Source organism: Rhea americana, unplaced genomic scaffold (genome assembly GCF_003343005.1).
Source record: "Rhea americana isolate MKP2758 unplaced genomic scaffold, rheAme1 scaffold_89, whole genome shotgun sequence".
Taxonomy (NCBI): Eukaryota; Metazoa; Chordata; class Aves; order Rheiformes; family Rheidae; genus Rhea; species Rhea americana.
The window spans coordinates 2,749,884-2,777,339 of NW_028187077.1; the positions used below are offsets into that span (position 1 = coordinate 2,749,884).

The 27,456-nt window shown below is 36.5% G+C and overlaps 1 protein-coding gene across 2 annotated transcripts in view; it reads right to left on the reverse strand.

Annotated features, from left to right (window-relative positions):
* Nucleotides 1–1,476: 1,476 nt before the first annotated feature.
* SYNPO2 (synaptopodin 2) overlaps nt 1,477–27,456 on the reverse strand; it is a 96,063-nt gene continuing 70,083 nt past the window's right edge. Inside the window, exons 4-6 of one of the 2 annotated variants that reach the window (XM_085323916.1) lie at nt 22,793–24,981; nt 5,799–6,159; nt 1,477–5,706 (exon numbers count right to left, since the gene is read on the reverse strand). In XM_085323916.1, the coding sequence (XP_085180042.1) occupies nt 5,690–5,706; nt 5,799–6,159; nt 22,793–24,981 (2,567 nt within the window). In that variant the 3' untranslated portion in view covers nt 1,477–5,689. Of the gene's footprint in view, nt 6,160–22,792; nt 24,982–27,456 lie in introns of both variants that reach the window. The other variant, XM_085323915.1, reaches the window with a different exon arrangement.

Sequence of the window (27,456 nt, forward strand, 5' to 3'; positions counted from 1 at the left end):
CAGTACCCCAGCACAGTATGTTCTCTCAGTTCTCTGTTAATTGACCTTCACATTTCTGTCTTCAGAAAAACAAAAATTTATGTGTGCGTGCACACAAACACTCCAGAGGCACTGTATTTTGAATATAAACTGCTTAAGTGCGTTTTCTAGGGCGAAAATTGTGTAAATGGCAAACTTAAAGCATATTGAATGCCATTTTGGATTCAACAGCAATGCGACTTCTTTTCAGAATCCAATAATATATCCCACGAACGATGTATAAGCACTGACGTCCGATTTGAGGAGAAGCAGATGATGCCTGGGAAACATTCAGCTTGCTTTCTTGGACTTAGAATTGTTCGTTACACCAAGTTCATTCCACCAGGCTTGCATGTGGTAATAGAGCAGTCTGCCACACTGTGGCCATTTAAAAGGTCTTAAATATTGACAAGTGCACCAGAAAATCAAGGCTATTTCAAGCCACCCAACACACATCCTCTGGAGAGTGAAACAGGATATAGAAACAATGACTGTTCACTTGTGTAGTGAGATTTTCAAGCTATTGCAAACATACTCAAGGGAGTATGTTATATTAATCTGGCTGTGAATCTGGCTTAGGCTTTCTTTGTTTATGATGTGTTTAAGCAATTTACCAGCGAAGAGTAACAATGCTGCATATAACCATGAAGAGTAACAATGCTGTCTGTTGATTCCTTGGAAATGTTGTAAATCCTTTGTAAAGCTAAGCTTTCAAGTGCTGTTGTCAGGTTTTACCTGTCCCAGTTTTACCAGTTCCCAGTTTTACATACATTGATCGTTTTTCTTGTCTTAGGGGCACAATCCTGTTTGCTTTACCAGTGCAAAAAYAGCTTTGTGATTCATTTGGACTATTGACATAAATAGTGAAAATTGACTTTGACTTTTCACAAGTATATTGTACATCCCATCTTTATACTCACTAAGAGTTTTTCATCCATGTAGTCTAGCTAATGTCAAGAGTGGGTCATAATTTATTCTTATGTGTATTTCCTTTTAAAACAATATGTTTCAATCAAGAATAAACAACAATAGAATACAAAAATCTAGCCCTTCTGAATGAATCAACGGGAACTAAATGGAGGTTTATATGCTTGTCAGCTTGTCGATAATTATAGTAAGCAGATGTTATTTGTAGATTTTTATACTGGGATACAAATGCTCAAATGCTAAAAACTATCCTGGCAATATCATTTTACCAGGGTAGATTGTGCTTCACTGTATTTTTCTTCTTCTGCTTACTCAGTATGAAAATGATATTCTACTGTAATTGACATGTTACCATTTGACCTGATATTGATTTAAGCTTCTAGAAGCTCACATCAGCAGGAGGTCACAGACAGGCAAAGTCAATGAATCTAAAAATGGTGCAGAAAAAAAGAGATTAGACTTTATTTGGGTTTAGATTATTTAGAAATAAACGGACATGAATTTAGAGAAAACAAAATTGTGTTTCTCATCTGATTGGTAAAATCATTTTATTAAATGATAAAATTTACATCTCTGCCATGCACTCTCAAATAAAGTGTCCTTTGCAGTGAACAAACAGCCTTTAGAAGTGAAAAGTCTTTTATAAAGATAGTACAGTCTTTTGCTATTAGGTAAAAATGCAATATGCGATAGACATTTGGTTGTGTTAAAGCAAACCAAAATGAAGACCAGTTATGAACAAGAGTTGTGAACATCATCACGTAACCTATCTAAAGCAAATAAATTTTCAGTTATATTGCATTTTCAAATACTCTGCATATTAGCAGAGATAGCTCTGAGAGTGAACATAGTTCTAACACAAATAACTGGTATTTAAAATATCACATATTTCCTCGGATTTACTGAGCAGATCTGTGCATTTGCAAAAACAAAATGTAAGAAATACTTATAGTAATATATTCAGAACTCACACACAACAGCCACAGCTATATGACAGAAAGATGCTTTGCTAGTGGAGGAATAGGAAAAGGAAATGAAAAATGCAGTGGGGTGCTTCATAAAGCTTTGTGTGCATTAACATTTCAGTTAATAGTCAGGGCCTGCTGCTTTCCTTGAAATGAATATATTCTCTGAATCTGGTTTTAACCTGGTTTCCTTTGTAAACAAGCCTATGTGATCTGTCTGCATGCCTATGTATCTGTCTGTCCTCCCATTAATAGCTTTGAAACTGTTTACTGGTTTCATTTCTATATGATAGCGAAATAGATCTCAAAGATGGTCAGTTGCCCACAGACTTTGTAAAAATAAGTGACTGAGTAGAGGATACATTTAGCAGTGTTGCTATTGAGGAGAATGCTGCAGTGTGAAGTCATTCTTTATYAAATATGAGAGAATCCATATGGGAAAGAAAACTAGTAAATCCCCAACAACTGGAAAAAAATCTGTTGTAGATCACATCAAACATCAAAGTTAATCTATGATAAGATGCAAATCTACAGGAAACTCAGTGTCATTAATTCTCTTGTTCACAGAAATATTTACTGATAAATTCTTCCTTATCAATACAGGGAAATTACAGGGCTATGCTTTTTTCTTTGGACATTGACAGAAAGTCAGTGATTCTCTTTGAAAGTCTCTGATTCTGCAGTTTTTACATTTTTGGTGCATCTTTGTTTTTTACTGATGTGAAGGCAGCTTGAAGCAGCCCGAATGACAGGAGCACAGTGGCACATCATTATCTGCCTAGTCTGTGTGTTACACAGATTATCCTTGAAGGATAACATTTGAAATGATAYATTTGCTGGGCACTGTCTTGAAACATAGACAGTCAGTGAGAGAGAGGTGCCTAAAAAAGTTAGGCATCCAGAAACCTCCTTGAATATAGCTTTAAATATCAGAACAGCTCCTGCTGCAGTCAGTGGGAGACTTCTGAATTCACTGAAAGTTCTGAAGGACTAAAATCCTGACCTCCAGGGTATTAGTGAAAAATTACATTTTTTGCCTTGATCCGAGGTATACCTAGGCACAAGAGTATGTTTTCCCCTRTTGCTAGGTAATCACAACATTAAAATCTTTTTTAATTTCACTCTATATCATAACATGTTTTTTGTAATATCAAAATTTAAAAAGTTTTGGAAATTTTTAGTTTCTTGTAGCTTAATATTAACCATTCATTTCCTTCTGTTATGCATATGATATTAGAATTCATAACATTATTTTCAGTGAAAATCCAAAGATATAGTCCTGATTCTGAGAATTAAAACAATTGTATTTGACAAGTATGTGATTTACTACRAACTCATTAATCTGGTTTCCAATTTAACAGTATAAAGGATATAGTTGTTTAAAACAGAAAACGGACTTGACTTGGATTCAGGAAGTCATTTTATTATAATTAAATGGACCTCAGTTCAGCATAATATGTAAGCGTTATATATGTTTTCAGAGTATCTGTAGTCCTACTGAAAGCAATGGTGTACACTGGCATTTATTGAACACTTAAGGCTTTGATGGCTTAGAATTGTAAAACATAACTGCTGGATCTCAGTTATGCTGAAGTTAGCTGAAAACCTGACATGGAAATAGGTCTGAATCCAGAGACAGGCCCTTAAGGACTATCAGTGTCYCATTGATTTCAGTGGGAACATTCCCAGTGATGATAAGGGAACACTGTATAACCCTACAGAGAAAAATATGTTTTTGCCTCTGGGACAGGAAAATTTATTCTATTTATGTGGGTTTATGAATCTAAAGTGCAAGTCTGGTTTTCAGGTGTAAGATGACAATCTTGTTCATGTAATTTTTCTAAATAATCTTTTCTTCAAATATTCGTAATTTGTGAAAATTTCATAAGGTGCAGTAGCAATATSATACTAGATTCAAGGTATACTACATCCATGTGTTCATTTCCTCCTGGTCCAAAGGAGGATTGCTTTTGATTTCAAGTGGACTTTTCTTGACTAGAGAATTACTACCAGCTTAAATTCATTAAGTTTATATTTTTCTCCTTCATGCAATTCCTGAGTTCCATGAGGGGAATTTCATCATGCTCTTATGGGAAGTTTCAGCTCAACTGGACCTGGGGTTTCTTTTCCTCTTTTCTTTATACCAGTTATATTTTATTGTTGTTATAATGGAAAATTGTTTGCAGATAGAAATATTTTGTAATATATTCATTTTTACTGCATATGTGTTCTAGCTTTCTTTCTAAACTAACCACTTTACTCACAGTTGACAATATTGTTGAAAATAAAGATAGTTATAGTGTTTCTACAGAAATTTTAGATGACTGTGCTTGACAGATGTTTGAAGAATACCCCATAAAATGAGGAGGGTTCAGAGCACTTTTTAGTACTTGGGGTATTCATTTGATGTCATAACAACATCTAAAATACCCGATAAGCTTGGAATACATGTATTTTTAGCCACATATTCGTGTTGTTTAAAAAGGATGTAAATGCAGGATAATTACCAGCCACAATTATTTACCATATCTTCAGATCCACCAAGACAGCTTAATTGTAACCAACTCACCAAATATTTTCTACTCATACYAGACTCATACCATGTAACACATATCATAAACCCTCTTTCACATGTCACCTTCCACATAGGACAGGCGTTATTCTTAATAAACAATAAACTTGATAAACACAACTTATATATGTCTTCCAAACTGAGAATACGAATTGAAAGCCTTCTAAACATTGAGCTACTTAGAATGACTGGCTGACCAGTCAGTTCGCTAGACACTATAGCAGTAAATGTTCAGCAAGTAGTGCATTTTACAGAGAAACACGGAGAAGGGACTGTTTCAGCCTCCAAATTATTTGATAGTTTATTACAAATTAAGTTGCAATCCAGTTTAAATGCAGTCTATATACTTTTCTGATCTCTTTTACATTTCAAGTATCATGGTACTGATCTCTATTAATATCATCCTTGTTCCTATTGTGTTCAGACTGATTAACTACAATGTGAAAATTTAATCTAAACTATCTTGAAATCCATCTGGAATGCATCTACATGGAGATATATGCTGTGTCAGAGAGATTCAGGTACCATGACCATAAATGTATTTTAAATGTTTCCGTAGCAAAATTGTTAATTAGTGTATTTTGTTAGTTCTTTTAAAAATGCAGTAAAGAAAACATATGACCAATAAGCCAGAGCTTCCAATTATTGCATTTTCATTGGAACTTTCTCAAGTCTGATTATGTCTTGTACCTTGGAACCCAGATGTCAGATATATCCAGAGAACCTGCAAGACCCTGTAAAATACTTCTTGCTTTAAAATGCCCAGATTTTATATTCTTTTCTTATTACCTTCATGGCAAGCATTTGTGCTATCTGCAACTGTATCCATTCTAGGTGTTTGTATTGACCACATTGGTTGTCCCCTGTTTCCTCTCCCCTCTCCCAAAGAAAGCTTACAATTTCACCTTTTAGAAGCAGAACAATATTAGGTTATGAATAAAACGACTTCCATTCTTGAGTGCTAGTCTGCAGTCCTATGAAAACTGCTCCGTTCTAGATTACTTCTTTATTTCTTCATTTCAGAGATGATCAGGCCAGCAAAAAACTTTCCTTTTCCAACTCAGATCTAAAACTTTTATAGCTGGATGAAGGGAAGATATGCCGGGTACTTCTGTTATTCATGTTGGACACATCCATCCCTTGGGCTGCTGACTTTGAATCTGCTGTTCACAAGTAATAGTCAGGCCGGGAATCCATGGACATCGTATCAGGATCTGTTCTGGACTGTTGACTGAAGTAAGCATACTGCGGCTGAGAGCCACCCTGTGTGGTGGCACTTGGGGCAGACAAGGTGCTTTTAGGGGGTGATACAATACCTGATTGCTTTGCCCCAAATAAGGCTGCACTACCACTTGAGACCGGAGGCTCCTCAGAAACTCTTTGTTTCCATTCATCTGGTGACTCAGGAAGCGTTTTCCTGCGAGCAGCTGATACTACRTTAGCCACAATGGATTCTTCAATATTCAGGGGCGCAAAAGCTTCATCCACTAGGCCAAGAGGGGATTTAGCTGCTGCTTCCCAGGGAGTAGGTCTCTTGCCAGGCCTGTCAGCTGCTATGCCTGGCTTGCTAAAGTAATCAGGAGCAGGATGAAAGATAAGAGAAGTAGGGGACATGGCTCGAGAAATAACTGAAGAAGGTCTCCCAGGAAGTGATAGTGAGCGTCCACTGCTTCTTCCCTAGAAAAACAAATTACCATATATAACTGCAGTCATTAAACAGCAAAAATGGAAGCCTGTTCTCCCTCAGAAACTGGAACAACAAACCCTGAAAGCATATGTGCATGTGACATTCTGGCTTGTTTTTTAACCTTCTAGTACTTTCTAATACTTGAATTTAGTGGAAAGAGAGGAGATATTAAAAAGGAGGAAGAGAAAGAAACAGGAACAAAGAACAAACTGAATTTTGGGGGAAAGACCCTAAAAGGTTTCCATTAACTGAAAAGTTAGGACTATGTTATCAGCCTTACAGCTTTACTTCATCTCCACTAGCTAGCTAGTATGCCTTGTTCTGAAAAGACTGTTCTTAATAATGAAAAAGGAAGTCATGCTGCATTAGTTCTGTGTGTGTTTGCAAGATTCTGTCTAACGTTCAGGCACAGTCTGAATTTTTTTGGTTACAGGCTCTGTCTAGGACATCTATCCAAGAACATATTTTTGGCAATCTCTTTTTAAGAAAGGCCTTTCTAACTCTAAAATTATTAGGCTTACCATGAGTGGAAAGGGAAGAAAAATGAACAGAAAAATTAAAAAATGTCAATGCAATCATTTACTTAATACCCTTGCAGGATGGTACTTAACCTGACGTCTTTAAAAGGCACTGTCCTCAAAATTTCAGAACATTCTGACCCATTTATAGGAGCAATCCATTCATATTTGACAAATCCTAATCTTCTTAGTAATGCAGCWCTTTGAAAACAGAAACTCTGTTCATGAGAAGGTTTGCCCACAGCAGTCTTCATTTGGCAGTATATGAAACAAACACAGCCTTTCCTCCAAGCCAAACATGTACCTTGTGTTAGACAAATTATATTATTCTTTCTGTGTAGTSTCTGTACATGTGGTTCCTAAACTAACTGATTTATCCCCACTGATTCATATCCTGAGATTTAAGAATTGCCTTTAAGTCTGAAATCTTGTACAAAATTCAGGGCACAGTTGCCAAAGGCTTGCCAAAATTTAATTCCAAAAACACTGCCGCTATAYTATTTTTTTCTAATTAGTTTCCAAAAACATAAACATCGTCAATAAGATCCACATACCACGGAAGTCAATAGGTATCTGATCAAATAAGCTATAGTTTATCTAGCAAAGATTCACACAAAAATACATGTTTAATAGGCTTTTTCATCACAGGATCTTGAAGCATTTAGGAAAGTTAAACAACCCCTGCTTCACGTGGGCTTTTAAATTATTTTGTACTATCATCCTTGTATGTGGGAGATGGAAACTGAGAAAGAGAGAACCTATTGATTTCATAATTTTCAATGCATTTGGTGGTGTTTAGTCCAAATCTATTAATAATATCTGAATAATACACAGAGGTTATGTAGTGAGAGTGTTGRCCAATTCACATCTAATGGTTTGTAGCAAGACTGTCCTTCTCACGACCTATTCCCAGCTTGCAATTCCAGAGAGGAAACTCCTCAACAATATGCTACCTGCACATACATATGGAAAAATTTATCTTCTTCTATTCAGGGAATATTCTATTCATTCCATTTGGGCAATTTACCTCAGCTAAGTTTTCAGAGTCCTTACTTAAAACATACCTGTCAGATTATCACATCTAAACAGGTCCCATCTGTATACTCTGAGACAGCAGCATATGAAAGCAAAAATTACCCATTTGGATAGTAAGTGAATGAAAGAGAATAATGAAGGGTTTGGCCCATAGATACATGATATACTATCAAGAAGGGATTAAACTTCCTCCATACATTTTTTTTTCTTACCTGAAAAATAAAGGTCCAGATAAAAGAGCATGCTTGGGTCAMTGATTGGCAGACCCAGATAAGGCAGTCACAATAGTTCTTCTTCCTCTAACATATTACAAGTTCTTTCTTCATTGGAGCCACAGAAAAATAGCTTTTTCAGTGAGAATGATTAGTATGTTTTGTTTAAATAATTGGCAAAAATAGATTTTTGAAAGGTGCTAACTCAAAATAAATATGCAGAATGAGATACAGTTTCTACTAAAAGTTAATCTGATAACATGAGCCTTGAAGCTACTTAGAAGATAAGATTGTACAAAAAGATGAAAAAGTTGTTAGCCAGCCTGTATTAACTGCTCTTGAGAGGGCTCTAGATTGCTGTCTGTGCTGAATAGGTRGAAAAATTCTTGTTTATTTAATGGAGATTTCAATTCCAAGAAAAGATATCCAGGCTGCATCAGTGCTTTGTAGGATTCCAGAGATGGGATGCAAATGGAAATTATTCTGTTAAAAGACTTGACATTTCAAGACTGGAAGATACTGCATTTAGTCTGTCATATTTAGAGAAAAGGTCTGGAGATCACCAAGTGGCAAAGATATCTTTTTAGCCTAACTATCAGTAATAAAATACACATTAATTTTCTTTGATAGAGTTTCATCTGAGAYTGATGAGTTATTAAGTGTATTCACTGGTCTGTTTAACAAAATGGGCTATTCTACTATGTCACAAAGGTGGACTCTCGTAAAACCAGAAATGCAGCATAGACAAAATGTGCATTGTGGTGAGTTTTCTAGTTTTTTAGTATAGGTGGCATATCATATTCAATAGAAAATAAAGATCATTAATGGAAAATGAAATATTACTCTATGATGCTGGAAACTACTCTAGGGATAGTTTTTGTTATCATAGAAGGTGAAGAAAGGGAACTGGCAGAAGAGAGTTAAAATGACCTCACAGAAAAACCCTTTACATTAATCAGTCAATACGGTTTAAAGGACACTGGCACAGAGTTTTGGCAACCAAATTTGGGGTGGAGGGAAAGGGGAGTGTTTTACCAGCTTGAGAACCTCTTATGTCCTTAATTTGGAAGACCTCAGTGAATAAGTATTTGTACCTCAAATCATATCAATCCACAGAACCTGTAATGTTATCTAAATCATAAGTTCAGCCTATAAGAGTTGTAGAAAAATTAGAATCTCAAGTACTGATAATTTGGAAGGTATTATATTGTTTGAGTTGCTGTTTATGAAAAAAACTCAAAAAATGCAAAATACTTTAGATATGGAGGATTTTATTCTCTTGTATAAAACTATTCTCGTTTAATTCTGAGATTCTGCCCAGTGTGTTAGTTTTTACAGAGTGTTGGTCTGGATTTGGGTAGAAATGTTAGGCCTTGAGGGAAGATATGCAGATTAGTAAACTGGAATAGTGCCTTGGGAATTATGTTGGTTGTACTAAGTTTCTTTGAACTCATACTTTGTTTTGTTTTTAACTAGATACGCTCTCAGGGACAAAATGACTAGGTAAGAATCCAGATAATTCATACTGTCCCATGAGATAAAGAGTGTTTCATTACATAAGTATTACTTTACTTGGCTCTGAATGTGATCACCCAGTGATCAATCAGAAGTAAAAAACAAGACAGATTTTTCCAATGAAGACTCCCAAGTAAAATGGAGCAACTGTAACAGTTTACCTGGCCAATGAGAGTGTGCCACTTTATTTGGAAAAAGTTGTTTCCTTAGAAGTTGACAAATATGCTCCTTTTCTACCTCAGAACACCCAAATCAGAATACTTATTTCAGGTTTTGTCCATTTTGCCAAACTACTATTTACTTTTGTTGGTGCTTTCAATTGGCCAGGCTCATATATGTGTTTTTTTTTTCATTGACTATCTGACTCTCACATATTTATGTTTATTTGTAGACTTCTATTACTTCATCTTAATAGCTATCATCTGAGAGACTTCTTTGTTCTGACAGAAAGATCAGATTATCTATAAAATGATGTCTCTTGTCCCAGGGGACAGCTTTACTAGGTGCTAAGCATCTCATTTGAAGACTGATATTTCAGTAAGATCTGTACCACTGAAGATAATTAATGATTTCTTTGTTCTGGAGGGTCATAAAATCCACATCCAAATCAGAGCAACAAAATTCTCACTGSGAGATCAAACTCTGTCTAGCAATGGTACTGTCAACTGGATAGTTCATATCCATAGGCAGTTCTTTAGCATGCTTGGTCCTGTTTTGATATTCCTGGGTGTGTCTCCTTCTCCACTTGATTACTTGGATTTAAGTACAGATCTGATAATAGGCTGTTAAAATATCTTTGAAATCACATGTTGAATTTGATAAAGAAAAGGAAGAATTAATCTCTCCTTCCAGGAAAGAAGGACTGAACAATGAGTTTTTAACTAAATGTTGTCTTTCTGGGTTGTGAGAGGACAAATTCTGTGAGGGAAAATGATTTACTTGGAAAAGGGCTAAAGTACTTTGGCTGCTTAGTAAGGATCTGAAGAAATTTCAGGAAAAAAGTTAGAGMGCTCCACTTTCTGAGATGCTACTTACCTTCAGGTGTACTTAATTACCATTCTGAATGTTGRGTCTGGCTGTCTGGCTTTTGATGGGGAACAAGAGTGAACCAGTAGTTTTTGAAGGAAGAGGCTCTTGAAGGAAGAAGCTGACTGAATTCTTGACATTTCTCAAAGAGAAACAGTCATAACTATGCTGAAGGTAGGCAGAAGAGGGTTTGAAGACCTACTCAGGAGATCCAAGAAGATGAAAATGTTGTTGGCTAAAGTAAGCTGTAGTTATTTTGAATTACAGTCTTTCTAAAATAAATAGCAATCATCATTGTCTGCACTCTAGTAAGAGCAGACAGCACAGAGAGAAGGAAACAAAATTTAATACGAATTTTATTTTTAATAAGTCCAGGAAAATTAAATATCAGTTTTGCCCTGAATCAATTCTATTTAGTTATTGTAACTTTGAGCAATTATAARCCTTTGGATTCATGGGATATATATTTAATTTTATCATCTATGAAAGAAATACAGCAAAAATACCAGCTATGTGTGCTATGTCATTATACCTCAGCACTTACCTTAAGGAGGGGGAATTTAGTCTCTAAGCCTACTCAGTACCAAGATTGTTATGGTAGTATCTATTGTAATAGAAGTAATCCAGTAACAACCTGTACTGCAAATTTTTGGGCATGTGGTTCAATAATCGCACAGACATTGTATAATRACATACTTCTGCAATAACTTACTCAGCTCCAAGATAGAATATTTCTATCTACCCTAATTTTATTCTGAAATTGAATRATCTTTGGCTTCAGAACATAAAATCTCCACATTTTTTCATGCTTTTTGGTAAATAGGTTTTAAGCACTTGTAGAAATGTGTAATTTTGCTAAAATGTGTGCATGTCTTAAATGTAGAAACTGAGAGATGATTAATGATCATCACCAATGAAAAGAGGTGAAGATGTTCCTAGAATGAAAATTTGAACATTCCTGAATTCAAGGGAGATCCATATTTGGTATTCGTATACTGATGTCTATCAGCAGTTAAGTGTTCAGCCWCTTTGAACTGACAATAAACTTCGGAATTGCAGCATTTAGTCTCTAGAATTATCGTTCATTTACTGGAAAGCATCAGCTAAGCCTAGTGATACTGTTCATTATTCTCCCTTCATATTTTATTCTTAGGGATAGCTCTTTTGGTATGCATATCAAAACAGCTAAAAAGTAAATAGAACAACATCTCCATGTTGTGAGACAGTGAAAATGTAAAGTGCAAATGGAGAATGACTATTCTACCTTCTGTCTCCCTTGAGCTATAAGAAGAACATAAACAGGGAGCTAGCTAGAGTGTTTCCATTCTTCCTCCGAGCAATCAAAGGGGAAGGAAGAGTAATACGCTATCAGAATTACTGAATTATCACAGATTGTATTACTGTAATCTTGTACCAACATTCAAAGTTATGCTGCAAAACAAATCAGAACACCACACAGTGAATAATTTGGGGTTTTCATTGCCATGAGTTTTTCAGAGAGAATAAACTTTTCTACAGTAGCTTTTGAAGGAAAGGCAATTCTTAAATAACAAGAGGAGGAAAGACAGTTCAGAGCTGTCCGTCACAATCATATAGAATCCTAACAACTGCTGCTGACTCCCCAGGTGTCTATGGAAGAGGTTAAACATTAGTTTTAGGATAACATAGATTTTAAAAATGCAAAATTTTTGTAAACTGATTCRTGAAGCACACATTTATTGTACCACAAGCATCTTTGATATTTATAAACTGTATATTAATATGAACAAATGTAGTATTACTCCCAAAAGAGACTATTTCAGTATATAAGTAAATGAATGTAAACACAGTACTTATAAAAGGTGTGTGTACCCATGTTATTTATATATTAAGTAGAAAGAACATGAATGTGTACCTTTGATTAAGGTTAATATARCTATCTAAATCAATACCCAGAAAATTGTTTCTTAGAACTTACTGCTATTGCAAATTTCTTGTTAATTATGAAAAACTGAAAAACAAAAAGCATAATACTTAGTTTCATAAGCTAGTGCACATTTTTAAAGGCAAAAGTTAGATCTTTTTTCATTTTACAGATAATGCCTGGCCAGTGACTGTTCTACAGCTACTAACAGACTAGAATCACACACTTCCTGTCTGATCYAAACTGTCTCAAAGCTGTTTTGTCAGAGCTTTCTTTCAAAAATTTATGGAGCATTTTAGAAGTGCAATCTTATTTATTCTAATTTTAGGTTGTGTATATGTGTGATGTGTATGTTATTTCAGACCGTTAATTGTAACTATCAAGTTGAGAATAATCTTATTTTTCCTCACTAAGAACTAATGAAACAGTTACTGTCAAACATTTTACATAAGCTTCGTGACACATTCTGCTTTCCACAATAAAGTCCTTTTTGGTTATCAAGTAATGGTAGAAGAGAAAAGTATGATATTAGTATTAGGTTTTCACTTCTGCGGAACACCTGCAACRTACACAGAAAAAAMAAAAAAAGAGTGCTGGTAAYCACTCATAAATTAGTTATTCAATTATCTCAGCTTGTTTCTGTGTTAATAAAAGAAAATTAGTGCTTGGTGTTGCCATTTAATCTTTATCTGTATTTGACTATCAAAATTTAAAACAATTCTATCTATAATAAGCAGATAGCTAAGTTTTTTTTTTTTTTTTTGGACCACAGGCATCTTAGTTTCATTGAAATAGACAGTTTATTTCTGATCTGGAAGAATATTTGCTGCCACCTTCTGGWGTTTAATATTACACAGCTTAGAAGGTTATATAAGATAAAGCCTGGCCTATGTGCAGACAAACATTTGAAAAATAAGTGCAAAGCTTAGTCCTAATTTCTGACTTTGTGGTTCTGTATGAACAATGAAACCATTTCAAATTAATGTGAATTAAAGGAGATGAACTAATGATCTTTTTCTAAAATCGAAGAAAGTAAATATTGAATGTATTACCATACATGAAGCTGGCAGCAATATTGTTGCTGGACGCTTCCAAACTACAAGATAAATTATAATTTTCTTATCAAATCATTCACACAAAAATCTTCACTCTTGACTTTTTCTTGCTTTTTCATCCCAAATGGTCCAACCATTTCAGGTCATTTTAACCAAATGAATCCAAAGATTTCAACCATTTCAAAGAATCAGAGTAGGGACAAATAYATAGGAATGCCCAAAAAATTTAACATCCTTTTCTTTGGAAAGTGGTACCACTTCATACTTTAGAATGAGTTTGAGACTAATGTTCATGTCTGAAGTATCTCATATTACCATGCAGGCTTGCCTATGTATTTTCAAGTTGAGAACCTTTCAGGAGCTGGCTGGGCCCAGGCAGGAAGCTGGGGAAGCAGACTTTCAGGAGGGTGGTAGAAATGGGAAAAGGAAGAACAAAGAAAAGACTGGACAAAGGAGATCCAGGAGTTGCTGATACTTGATACAAAAGGAAAAACTGTGTGGAAGACTGGCTTGGAGAGTGGTGAGTGTAGGATCTGATAGGCAAGAGCTTGGAAGAGAAACTTCAGAAATGGAAAACTGACTTGTGTGGCTGGCAGTAAGGCTGTCGTAAGGAGATAGAACAAAAAGAAATGATGAAGTGGGGCAATTTGGGGAGAAAAGAACCTGTGTCCACTACAGTATACTTTTGTCCAGACCTCCAGAGAAATTTATTTTCCGGAGAAAGGAGATTTTGTCCTTCCTCAAGTTCCACACTGTCCGCAAAGACTGTGAAATCCCATTGGAAACCTCTGGCATCCTCCTACTGCAGATTCACATGTGTGAGGTCAACGTGAACTTGCTGCCAGTTACTGTACTAAGTCAAATGACAGTTCTCTGTAGTGGTTCCAGCCATGCTGGAGGACCTTCTTGGTTACAGTATRCTCTGTGATAATATTCTTTGGTTTGGTTTGTTCTTCTGAAAAACCCTTGGGTCTTAAACACACAAAGCTACACTGAAGCAATGTAAGTTGGAAAGACAAATATTGACGAGTTACAAAATGCAAGCATTGTTGGCCAGTGCATATGCATTTTAATTAAACTGCAGGATCTCTGCCCCATCCAGGGCAGAGTAAGGGCTCCATTTAGGAAGTATTCAGATTATATAGTAAAGAAGTATATTGTATGGAAGACACTTGCACTAGTTGGATTTCATAGCTGGTCACTTAGGATTCCATATATGGGCTCCCATCTGGAGACCTGAGATCTCTTGATRGTGTTAAGGGGAAGCATAGTTTGATACAGTAACTACTTGGTATACTGATAGACTCCAAAAATCCTAAGTGCCTCAAATTGGACACCCGAGGCCACTGAGTGTCCTAACATCAATACCTCACTCTTTATGCATAGTTTTCCTATTTGTAAAATGCAGTAGTGTAAACATGAGTTACTGCTTCTGAATCACTTGGATACTAAAAAGAAAAACATGAGGAAATAAATAATTCTGCATGGAGAGCAATGCTTCAAAGAGTGTGCATTAAGTAAGGAATAATGTCACACACGGAACAATGTCAAAAAAAAAAATAGTGAAGAGCTATTCCTCAGACAAGCAGTACCATTCTGGCCTGAATGAGTCAGAAGTTGTATGGAAAAAAATAGCAAGTGGTCATGTGGTTACAGGTGGTATTGTCACACAAATGTCTGAGAGGGAGATTTAAAGGTTAGGTCCATGCCTAGACAGTGTTTCTATAGCAGTACCAAGCCTGTCAAGCTTCTGTATCAAGCCACCTCTCTGAAAGTAATCTTGGATTGAGAAGAGTTTTTCGTTTTGTGTATCTATCTGAAGTGCTGGCAGCTATGCAACAGAGTGCAGTGCAAGTGCAGATACACATCACCATAAGAAGTTTATTTAGGTGGCTCTCATTTTGTGGAATCATTGGAATTTTTAATGGTGTGCCATCACGAAAAAATTGTTTTTTTYATTTGTTACAGCTCCATACTGTGTGGTATCAGCTGAACAAGCAGCAACGAGAGCCTTTTCCGAAGAAATTTGCAGCCCAGTTTAGTTCATGAAAAAGGCTCAGGTAGCATGCCTAGGGCTGCCAGAAATAATCTATACATATTTAAATGTTTACTTAACCAAAGGGAATTAAATTAGATTTTGAGGTTCTCTTACCACTACATTTCAGGCTATTTAAGRCTACTTAAGTTCCGTTTTTAGTTATAGTCCTGATAGGAGAAAGTTGCTGAGATTCTAGGAAGAAAACTAAGTGTGCTCTGAAGCACATGCTTTGCTTTTGTTCATCGCAAGTGAGGCATATACCAGCAATAACATGTACAATGAGACTTTAAGAAGTAGCATTCTCACAGGTCAAATTAAAAATCACTAGTAGTTACTGACATTTTTCAGTGAAAAATGTAAGTATCGTTTCTCAAAAACTTTCTTAAAAATGAAAACATTTGCTTGCAGGTAGTTAGTCTAAAGAAACTTTTGCTTCTGATATAAATGTGCTGAACTCTTTGTTCTGCAGTCAGTTGGAGCTCATACTGAAATTGATGACCYGGTTGTGCCCAGTGTCACCCTTTGTAATCCAATGTGTGTTAYTGGAGTTGGAATGGTATTTTATTTCTGTATTGTTCCCCTTTTCTTCTGTTTGTTTTCCTTTTTTAAAAACAAAGTCTATCCTTTGAGATATCTGTCTAGGTAGAAACATCAAAAATAACCATCTGTCTGTTCAACAATTTACTCTTTACGGACTGTTTAGAAATGACCTCRTTACTCTTAAAATAAATTGTTGCAATTGCTTGGGAATACGAGGGATCTCTCTTTAAGATTTCTATCTCAAACTGTGTAACAGGAGTCAAGAATTCCTATCTGAAAGCACTTACTGCTGTTATATGGATTACCCCACACAGCAAGCCCTTATCCAGAAAGTACTGAACTATCCGTAGGTGTGGGTCAGTAAATAACTTTACACATACCTGTGTTTATACAGCCGAAGGGAACGTACAGTTACTATTATATCRTACTGCCACATATGTTTGTGCAGGCCTTATTCCTAGATTTAACATGCATTGAAATTAAAAGCAGTTTGTTGGGATCATTACAAACTGGAATAGATTTTTTTCCTTTGAGAATTGCACAGAATAACAGGAGACTTGAGTCACATGCTTCATAAAAAATATCTTTGCCTGTCTCATCCCAGAAAGCCAACACTTCTTCTAACATAGCATTTTGCTGAGCTGCTGATTTTGTCTATATTTTTAATCATTTGGTAAAAAAAAATRAAGTACTTCCTGTGGTAAGTGTCCAACCTGAAAGCACTTGTTAAACATAGCTCTTGAGTGATTACAACTCCTCCCTTACCATGTAATTCCATGCAAAGGTAATGTTTGCTATAAAGYAAGAATAGTCATTGTCATGTGTACTATGAAGTTGCGGCAGCAGGTACGAAATTACCTATGAAATTACCAGGCTCATGTATTTTCCTGGAAGTCTGCCAGCAAGTGAGTAAAGTCAGAGCTTCTTTATCCATAGTTTTTGAAGATCTTGTCAACAGGTTTCTTCTGTSTATAATATTTCTACTTCAAGTTGAGTAGAATCATTGCGAAATAACATCATGCCAAGCTGTGTGGTTAAGGTTTGCATTTGCCATGCTGAACTGCCAATGTGATCAGTGGAATCCTGGGTACTTAACTTCAGGCAAAGCAAAGCTGTATCATGTTTTGTAAAAAAGGAATATTGAAGAGTGGATCTTTTTATAACAAGCCTTTTTTTATTATTATTATTCCTAAAGTTAGGAAATCTTTAAAAAGGGTCCTGGAAAAAGAGAAAAGAAAGATTTTGCATGTTGTTAGTTGCAAACAGTGCTGCTGTTTGACTGGTATTTTCCCTACCTCAAGGTGTACAGGGAATTCTCCGCAGAGAGGCTGGAGCAGCAGAGCGTGTTGGTAAGGCTGGTCCTTCGTTGAGATGTTGTCCTGGTTACTTGGTAAACAATGCTCCTCCCAGCTCACATCATCTGTTATCAGATTGTCTTTATAATTGCTTCCAGTACTGCTGAACACTTTCCTATACTCCCTTTTTTCAGAGTTCACCTTAGCCCTTTCAAGAAATGTCATGTATAGAAGCAATCTGTGGTAATATGTCTGTATATTCATGGTCTCTCAAAGCAATATTCTACTGATAGGGCCTCTCTCTCTCTTTTTTTTTTTTTTTTTTTTTTTTTTNAACTTACTTTTCTTTTTTTTGCTGAGTATGAGTATTTCAGTTCCTTCACAATACTTTCTTGTAAACAGTAGAGGAGAAAAATCATACCCCATGATGTGAGTAGTCAGTAATTCAAGAAGAATGTAGCAAATTTCAACAAAAGGCTGGAAATCAGACAGCTATCTCTGTGCAGAAAAATTAAGCCTTTCTTGCTGATTGTTTTCTTGTACTTGCAGGGTTTCGTGATTCTCTGGTAGGTATTTTATTCTGTGCAGTCTCTGCTTTTGTTCTGGAGCTTTCTCCCCACTGCTTGGCTTCCTGTAATCCTAGTAGCTTTTTCTCTCAAAACTGCTGCTCTGCCACTTAACACTAACTCTCATATCTGAACCACACATTAGCTCCTCAATTCCTGATTTTTGGAGGTTGCTGATACTTCAACATATTAGTACTTACTTGCTTCAAGTGCCCTTTTCCCTGAATTCTGAACATTCGTTTTAGAGTGAATAATAACAGCACTGCYGAAAGGAAAATAAACTCATTGCTGTGTGATTGCTGTGGTAACAGCAAAAGAGAATACAGAGCAGTTTTAGCACTGATCTTGCGTCTTTGACTCTTGAATGTCTTTGATAAAATGAAGTTAGATATGCTTTGTGTCAGTGCATGAAGATTTTGGGCAAAAAAGAACCTGCTTTTGTTGGCTAATCTTAAAATCGCATTGCCTTGACCTCAAACAAAATGAATTTTGTGTGCCTAGCAGTGAAGTAGGAATTATCTACTGTAAGGAGACTATGATTATATCAGAATAAGTAGTCTTGATATGAGTATCTTGCCATGAGTATGTGTATTATAGAGTCCCAGTCCATTGGGCTGGTACTTTTGGAACTAAGTAGCTTATTGTAACTGGATATTGTCAAGTGTCTTAGGACACTGACAAAATGATTCCTTGTGTAAGAGTGCAGAAGGCAACAGAATCAGGCTTACTTGTAAGAGATGGTAATGTTTACTCTGTAAATGTTACTGTGGAAAAGAAAACGTTGAAATATCTGTTTGTTTCATAGTATGCTATCTTTTGATAAGCCTGAAGAAACTAGTTCCCCTTGAGAAGGGGAGAGAAGTTAAGGAGTTGTTCAAGAACTAAATTTTGACTCTTTGCAACAGAACTTTTAACTTTCTGTCTAAAAGCTACTCATCTTCAAAACAAAAGATTTCAATTCAGGTTTTATAACAAGAGATTTAAAATTGAATGAGAAATTGAAAATATGTAACCCTTTATTGAGGTAGTTATTTTCATGGAAAGGCTCTCTAGAGTGTGAGATCTAAATTGGTGCAGTGTTATACCTATAACATGCTACAATTAAATGTGCTAAAACCATAAAGCACTTTACATGGTTTTTTTTAATATGAACATCCTGGAAGTGTTATTAGAAGTGGACAAAAATTCATTGTTAAATATACTCACATAGTAAGCACAGCTAGTGTGTCTTGATGGTCTTTCCATATTCTATTAAAATAATTGTAATAGTTTTTTGAGAAAACCATCTACAAGAGTTCATTCCCTTTTCAAAATGGAATTTCAAATATCCTTCTTTTTATTACATAAAGAGTTCATTTTCTTGACATTTCTGCTATGCCTCACATCACCTGCAGCTTTCAGTTGGACCCATAACAATGCACAGCTCTACTTTCCTCTAAATATCTGCTTCACAAGAGATTACCCTTTGCCTGAAACTGTTAATTTAAGTAGGCCAGTTTTCTTCTGCAGTATTAACAAAAATTACTGACTTACCTTATTATTAAAATGAGTCTTGAAGCCAAGTCAGATCCAAGCACTATGCATGTAAAAGGATGTATGTATACAAAACTGGATTCAGACTTGGACTTTGAATGGGATTTTCAAAAAATCCTACCTGAGTTAGGAGCACTGGTGGTGCATATAAAGCACATGCACATGTTTTGTCCTGCTGCCATTACTATAGGCCACACTRAATACCAGGATTTGAACAACAGCAAGAAATCCAAATCTGAGCAAATTACAAATACTCAGCTGAGATTCATCTCATGTTCTTCTGGACAAAGTAGAGAGAAGACAGGCTAACAGCTGTATTTTATATCATTGTCACAGAAGCTGACTTTTCATTTTGCTGTAGATGTGTTTATGGTATAGCTGGCTCTCTAAACTTTTGCTTTGTGCTGAAAATGAAAGAATAAGATCTTCAATGATCTTCAAACTAACAGTTAGGCATTTCATTTCGATCTTTGAAATGAATTTAGKTCTAARTAAATGGTGCAGGAAACTGAAATGCTCTGTTTCAGTCCACAGCTCTCCTCTATTTGCTATGTACTTGAATTTCATCTTTCTGGAGAGCTGATTTCCTTTGGAATGAAAATAAAGCTCAGCTTCACCTTTGTTCCCTCTGCCAGTATTTAGAATAACAATGCCTATTATCTTACTTGGAAAATGTAATCATATATATGCTAGATGCTAGACTGCAGTAATCCACATATTTCACACTGGGTATTCAACAGCTAGTGAGGACTTCCAAAAGTTACTGACCTGAGCCTGACTGAATTGATAATCATACAGTGTAAGCTACTGCATCTCACTAATAGCCACATACATCACCCTCAACATTGGTGTTAAAAGTGCAAAACTACTAAAAAACTATTAGGAAAGAATTCTTTTTGGGTAGGAAGGTGTGAACAAGTACAGAAGTATGGTTGTAATTTACTATATGTATATTTACTGTATAATGTATTTTGCAGGAGAAGACTGTAAGTAAAAACCTATTAGGCAATATGAGGCTGTCTGAAATCAGTGATTGTATTTCTCTGTATTTATCTAGTAGCACTACTTTTATCTTTAGTTTAATTTACTCTAAGTAGATACTAATATTTTAAATTTCAACCTAAAATACTTCAAGCAGCTTAAGGTAAGACTTTAAATGGAGTGGCAGGAAGGAAGGAAAAAGGGAGGCAAGAAAGGAAGGAGGGAAGGAAGGAAGGAGTTTTCATAGTAATAGGACTGAAGAAAAAATTGAGYTCCCAGAAATGTACTGTCAGTCTGTATATATAAATGAAACAAGACAACAAAAAAAATACAGAGAAGAAAGGGACAAGTTTAATAGTAGAAGAAAAATACAGCATATTGACAGTGGAAAACAGATGGAAGGGAGATCTCCAGAGGATTAAAATATTGCTCTTCCCTACTTCTAGGTATATGCAGTGTAATTCTTTCTTGAGCTCTCCAGATTGACTAGTTTTCTCAAAATTTCCCACCATTCTCCTGAATTTAATAGTAAGATCGATCACTTGGTCATTTTCTTCTAGTGCAGTTAGGATCCTAATCCAAAAGTCAAAGGGGAGAATGGGATTCTGGATGTCCAAATTTCAAAGGCAAAGGCATGGGTTAATTAGGCTTTCTGTTGGCTTAGTTAGGCTTTGATTGCAATCTGCTTTTTACATATACAACCAAATGTATTATTTTCAGACTTAATTGCAGTTATGAGTTATCATCACGGGACTAAACTACGGAGGTTTTGCTCATACTGGGGAATACTTTATTCAAGAAGATAGTTCTGCTAAAATCATATGCACCACTATGATATAAAAGATCCATAATCTGGTCCATAGTTAGTTGACTGGTAGCTTAAATATATATATATATCAACAGATTCCACCACCTTTATTTACAGAGTGATGCTTTTATCTTTTAGTGTAGCACCTGGGATGGATTCTAATACTCTTAGTTGTGTGAAACAACACTTTGTTCAGAACCAGCACCAGTGGTGTTAACAGGACTGCTTAGTGAATAACATACTAAACTATTCAAATATAGCCCCTTGATTTCAGCAAAAYTGTGTATTCTATTATTCAATAGGATTCAAGATCACAGACTCTTAAGAATTTTCTACAGTAGCAGTATTTCAATCCTTAGCCCTTAATACTCAATGTTTTGGGTAGTATAATACAAAAAGTGAAAGTGTAAGACCAGAGTAAAATGATTAAAAGTGGAAGAAGCACTGTAAAGGCCAAAATGAAAATAAGAAAACGTGTATGAGAGACCAGTAGGAAAACAAAGGTCRTAATTCTGATACACTGTTATGTGCTGATTTCTGTGGGACATACTATACTACTCTTGCTGCAAAAATCAGTACACTCAAGTGTATGTGTCCCTTCTGTTTTTAATCACTGTGTTTTCATGAGAAAGTATTGCATTTCATTGCAGCTGCAAAACTCAGCTCACCCTTATGACCGTCCAATRATTTAGGTTTCCTGGCTTCTACAATTTACTTGCCACAGTCAAGGCAATCCTTGGCTAAAAATATATACTTGGGATGACAAATTCAGTTAAAGATTTCCCCAAAATGGGAAATCTTTAACAACTTTTCCGGGTGGTTTTTTTTTCCACCTCCTTTGAGTTACTCTTCTTCAAAACACTCCAGCATCTCTTATAGCACGTTCTCTGTGAAATCACAGAGGCAATTTATGATTTTGGATCAGAGCTGATCCACATAACTTACGAACTAAGCCCCTGACTGATCAATCAGATTCCCGCAAAGTGACTTTTGTGTCAGGACAGATTCTCACTGAATTCAGTGGGTCTCTGTGCAGACCCAAAGGTCTGTCTACCTATATCCTGCTAGTAATCAGTAAGCGTCTAATACTGTGTCTACTTTATGCTACATTAGTGATACATATTATTATTAATATTATTTAATAAGGCACTTTTAAAAAAATAAATTGTCCTCAAATTTCTAGGTCATTAGAATATAATTTGGGGTATGAGAGAGAAAGAAAATTCTTTTCTAATAGTTTGCCATGCCAAGAATACTGCTTACTGTCATTTTCATTGTAGTAGTCCTAAAGCAAAAAAAMCGTCTGTCCTGCTTACTTAATACAATGGTATTTATCCATTGCAGGATGTTATATGTTTAAAGTATGTGATAATATGCATAAATGTGCTAAAATTTATATCTATTTTAATTCCTTAAAAAAGTTTAGAGTATTTTGGACCCAGATTTGAGGTGATAATCTGAAGTTATTAAGTAAGCAAAGGACTGTTATTGGCACTCTTGGTGCGCCAGGTTACCACTGCAAACAATTAATTGCAAGCAAAGTGGACACTGAGTTGCAGCTACAAGGTTTACTCTTCAATAACCGATGGCTTCCACACCTGTGCAGGGACGCCAACTTTCTTTGCTGAAAATTTTGGCCTCGGAGCAGTAAACAAAGAGGATGTGATGGTTTCTGGCTTAGAAAATGCAGAGTAACCTGTAGATGAATGTGATTCATTTACTGGGGTAGAAGCATTTGACTGGAACAAAGGTTGTGAACTGTAGGCTGGTACGGAGTACACTGAAGATGCCCGGACATTAGTAGGAGAGCCAGCACTGAGTGGTCTTAAAGGTAGACCTTGTTTTGAAGTAGACAACTTTGATGTCTGCTTAATACCTAGGCTTTCCTTAGTACTAGATGGAGGTTGAAAAGTAAATAAAGATGCATCAAGTTGATAAGGCTGATGCTTCATAACATCCAAAGCATTGAGAACCTTCTTAGGTTTTCTTTTAGTATTTTTGGTAGCAGCAGCAGACTTAGATGAAGGCTTGGTAGCACCAGGAGGATACGATGGGCAGAGGATGGGATTATAAGCAACAGGTGGTGGTGCTCGAACATTAGATGAATATTTCCAAGAAGCTGGTAAAGATGGAGTTGGAGATGAAGCTCGTGCCATGTTTGCTTGCACAGTCTCTGAATCTACCACATACTTCTCCATTCGAGACTGCCTTCTGGCAAATAACTGTGCTCCTTTTCCACTCATAGCTGGCGGTATCTCAAAGGTGTTCTTTGTTCCTCCAGCGCTTGGTGTGGTTGGTGTTGTCTTGGGTGCACTGTTTGGACTTGCTATGGTTGCCTGAGGCCCTTTAAAAGGACCAGCTARTTTAAGAGTACTTGGGGGATGGGCAGGAGGTGAATGGGGATACTGTGGGGATTTGAGTGGCGCAGGATATGCTGCCTGAGGTGAGACTGGAGCCGGGAAGGAAGGAGCCTTGATAGAAGCTACAGCTGGAGGTGACCAGACTGGTGAAATGGGGGTACCAGCAGTAGGAGAGACCTTGACTGAAGGCTTTGGAGCAACAGGAGGAGGGGTCTTTTGTTTAGATGCTTGACTCTGCATGAAATTGCAAGCTTCTGCTCCCAAACTGAGGTAGTCTTCTTCAGGTCCTGACTCAAAACCAGCTCCAGTACCTCGTTTGCCTTCTGCATTGTGTACAAGGGATAATAGGGCAGGATTAGGACTTACTTTGGGTGATTCTTTGAAAGTGAACATTGGTTTTGCAGTGCTTCTTCTCTTTGCCTCTTGCAGTATCCCAGTTCTTTTGGCTGGCACTGCAATCCTTTCATCTCTGGTTGCTATGTGTTCGGTTGGCTCTGTGGACRACCACGTGACTGGTGCAGCTCTGTTGGCTACTGGAGCTGATACCGGTCTGTATAAAACCTCAGGTGGTGGGCTAACAGAGGCATAGGGAGGAGGTGCTGGTATATCTGAAAGAGGACTAGTCACATTTGTTGTGGGTGAAAATGGCGCAGCTGCTCGGTTCTGAACTCCGGAAGGGAAGGGTTTAGCTGTTTTATTCAGAGAGGCTGCTTTTTGAACTTCAGAGGTCTGAAAAGAGAAAGCTGAGTCTGGTGCTAACCCAAAGCCATTCTGTTGTAGCATTTTGCCATGATTCTGACTCACATCTAGGTAGCTTTTGCTCACACAGGTCTGCCTGCATGACATTTCTTCCTCTTTTGTCTGATAGGCTGAACAGCTCACTTTCTGGAAGCTTTCTGACATGGTGGCTTCCCTTCGTTCCTCTGCATGCACTGTGCGTGCCTTCATCTCCTCTTGCTCAGCGGTAATCTGATCCATCCTCTGCCGCCTCTTGGCAAACATGAGGGCCCCTTTACCCGTGGTCTCTGGAAGTGTCTGCATCTCGTCTCCACTTTTTGTCTTCTTTTCAACTTCAAGTAGACCACTGTCCCAGTCAAATGTCACAATTTTGCTGTCTTTGTCAATGTCAGAGAAGAAATCCTCATCTATTTCTGACTCACTTGTTGCAAGCAAACTCACTTCAAAAGTGTTTTCCTTGTCCCCCTCTTCACCTTCCCCTTCTTCACCTTCGTCTTCGTAACGTTCTAGCTCCCCAGTACCGTAGCTGACTAAAGTATATTTCCTCGCTCTTTGACGACGCTTCTTGAACATCAACACCCCCTTGGAAYTGGGATTGGGAGCTGCTGTCAGCAGCAATGCAATACTTTTACATTTGGATTTGGCTTCTTTGACCTGTTTTTCTGACAGGCTCTCACTTCGCCGGAGTCCTATGGAAAGAATCAAAGTGTATGTGTATTAGAATGCAGCCCACAAAAATACAAGGAGTATTATAACAAGTAGTTCTGCATTTGTCTGTAGAGAAATTTACCCACTGTGCCCTTTCCACATATTAAAATATTTATTTTCCTGTGCATGTAGAGGTCACTATACATAAGTTTTTCCCACAGTAACAACTGTGGTATGAATTCCATGCCCAGCATTCCTCCTTTAGAATCACACAAATAGACGTTTAAAAGCAACATCAATTTCTTTAGGACTTTCTTAGCTCAGCAGGCACATTGTGTGTGTCATTATAACTATTTCTAGCTTTCTGAATTTCTGTTCCCATTAGTCATCTCAGCAGCAACAGCTGGATGATATTTTCTCATTTATTTGGTTTTTGAGGTACGGTGTTTAGCAGGTGTTTGGCCACAGCTGTTAGGCTTACGGCAGAGATTCCCAACCAGCAAGGCSCATGACTGCCTAACATCTGAGAACAGTGAAACTGAATGTATTCTGTATGGTGATGGTAGAGGGTGGTATTGTTTCCATATTTGCTTTACTCATATGCATTATATAGTAATAGGTGATAGGTATCACCTATTACTGTAGGGTATAGGTATTAAAAATATGTACACTTATAAGTATTAGCTACTTAAAAGGAAACATACATTCACAAAGTCATAATTGAGAAACTATTAGTGTAAAGACAGACTTGTGGAAGACAATGGGAATCTGGCCGTGGTGCTCAATGAAAACAAGTTCCAGTCCTTTAACAGACATCACTTTTTGAAAYGTATTCCAGAATTGTATAGTATATAACAATTCCAGAATATTTTTTAAATATATGGCAAGAATTAATACACATTTAAGAACTGGAAAGAGGGGGCTCTGCTGACTCCTCAAGAGTATTCACTAGCATACATCAATAACACATATTTCTAAAAGCATAAATTATTGGTTCTCATAAAGTCATATAGAGCAGGAATAGATGCAGCTGCAAAGTGCTAAACAGACTATACATCAACACCACTGTGTCTCATGGGGCAATGCTGATCAGATGTTGCCCCCATCTTTCTCCCTTTTTCATACTCCACCACTGCAACTGAATGACAGCCTCACTAGCTTCTCCATTCTCCAAAAAGCTAGAATTTAAAGTTGTTGCTGCCTAACTGAACGGTCTGTTTCCAATTAATTTCAAAGGTAAAAAATGTGTTTCTGGTATATGAAAATGGAACAGTAAATTGTTTAATATCATTTTCTTTTGCTGGCATAAACAAAACAAGCTTATTAAAGAAAGCCATTTGATATATTTTCTATTAATGATCCCCTTAGCCATGTCAGAAGATGGAGCCTGATACTTCTCCTATTAAAGACAACTGGAGCTTTGCCATTACGCCAGATGATAGCATAACTGGACCAATGGCTCTCACAAGAACCTATAAAAGAGAAAAGAATGGTGCCTGTACCAGCAGTTTGTAATATTTTATTTTGGGAAGGCTAAATTACAAAATCCTTAGTTTAGTTCTTTGATAGGCCAAGTGCTTACAAGAGTCACTGGAGACATTTTCCCAAAGTACTGGCTTTAGTATTAGTCTGACTCTCTGCAAACAGAAATACTCGCCCTTCATCATGCAACTTCCTTGCTTTCYAATAAGGCACTTGCATCAGCAGCAAGTGTTTTTCTAGGAAAGACTTTGAGCAGGTACCCCTGCATTTCTGTGGAAAGGAAAAATTGAAACTTTTCACTTTGCTAGTGTATTTTTAAACTCATTTGCATAGTTATTTAATGAATAGATTGTAGAGATGAGAGAATAAAATGTTACCTGTTCAGGTAAATTTAATTTGACTACTAGTCACAGGAAAAGTTTCTGCTAAAGAGATCAGAGATGTATAATAAATGTTCTGATCTACTTTAGACTTAAATGGCACATTATAACTTTTTTTAAAATAAGCATGTCTTATATGCAGAGTACTTGCTGCATGCAGATTATTGCCCTAYGTTTGGCACATTTCTCATGTGTAGATATGATTTTACAAATATTTTCATAAAAAGCAAACATTTTTAAAGTTTAAATCCGTGATCCCTATGGATAATGATTTGCCACTGGTTAGAGAGAATTGAGATTGTCATGTTTGAAATGAAAATAGATAAAATGTTTGTTCTACATGAAAGAACAGTTCATCATGTAATACGTAGTTCATTCTGTATGCCATTGCCTTTTTAGACAGGGAGTGCAAATAATTCACTAAGAAAGACAGGCACGGACCTACAGTTGCTTCCAACTTCACAGCCAAAATGTAAGGCATGTGCTCTCTTCTTTTTTGCTCCATTTAATATGCCATAAATATGTGGATTACATTCAGACACTTAGGCATAAGTAACTGCTTAATCCACTTGTCAATAAGTTACAAATGGTTTTCATGCTAAAAATATGCTTACAGAGGAATTAGCTATGGGTTAGCAGGCGAATTCCAACACT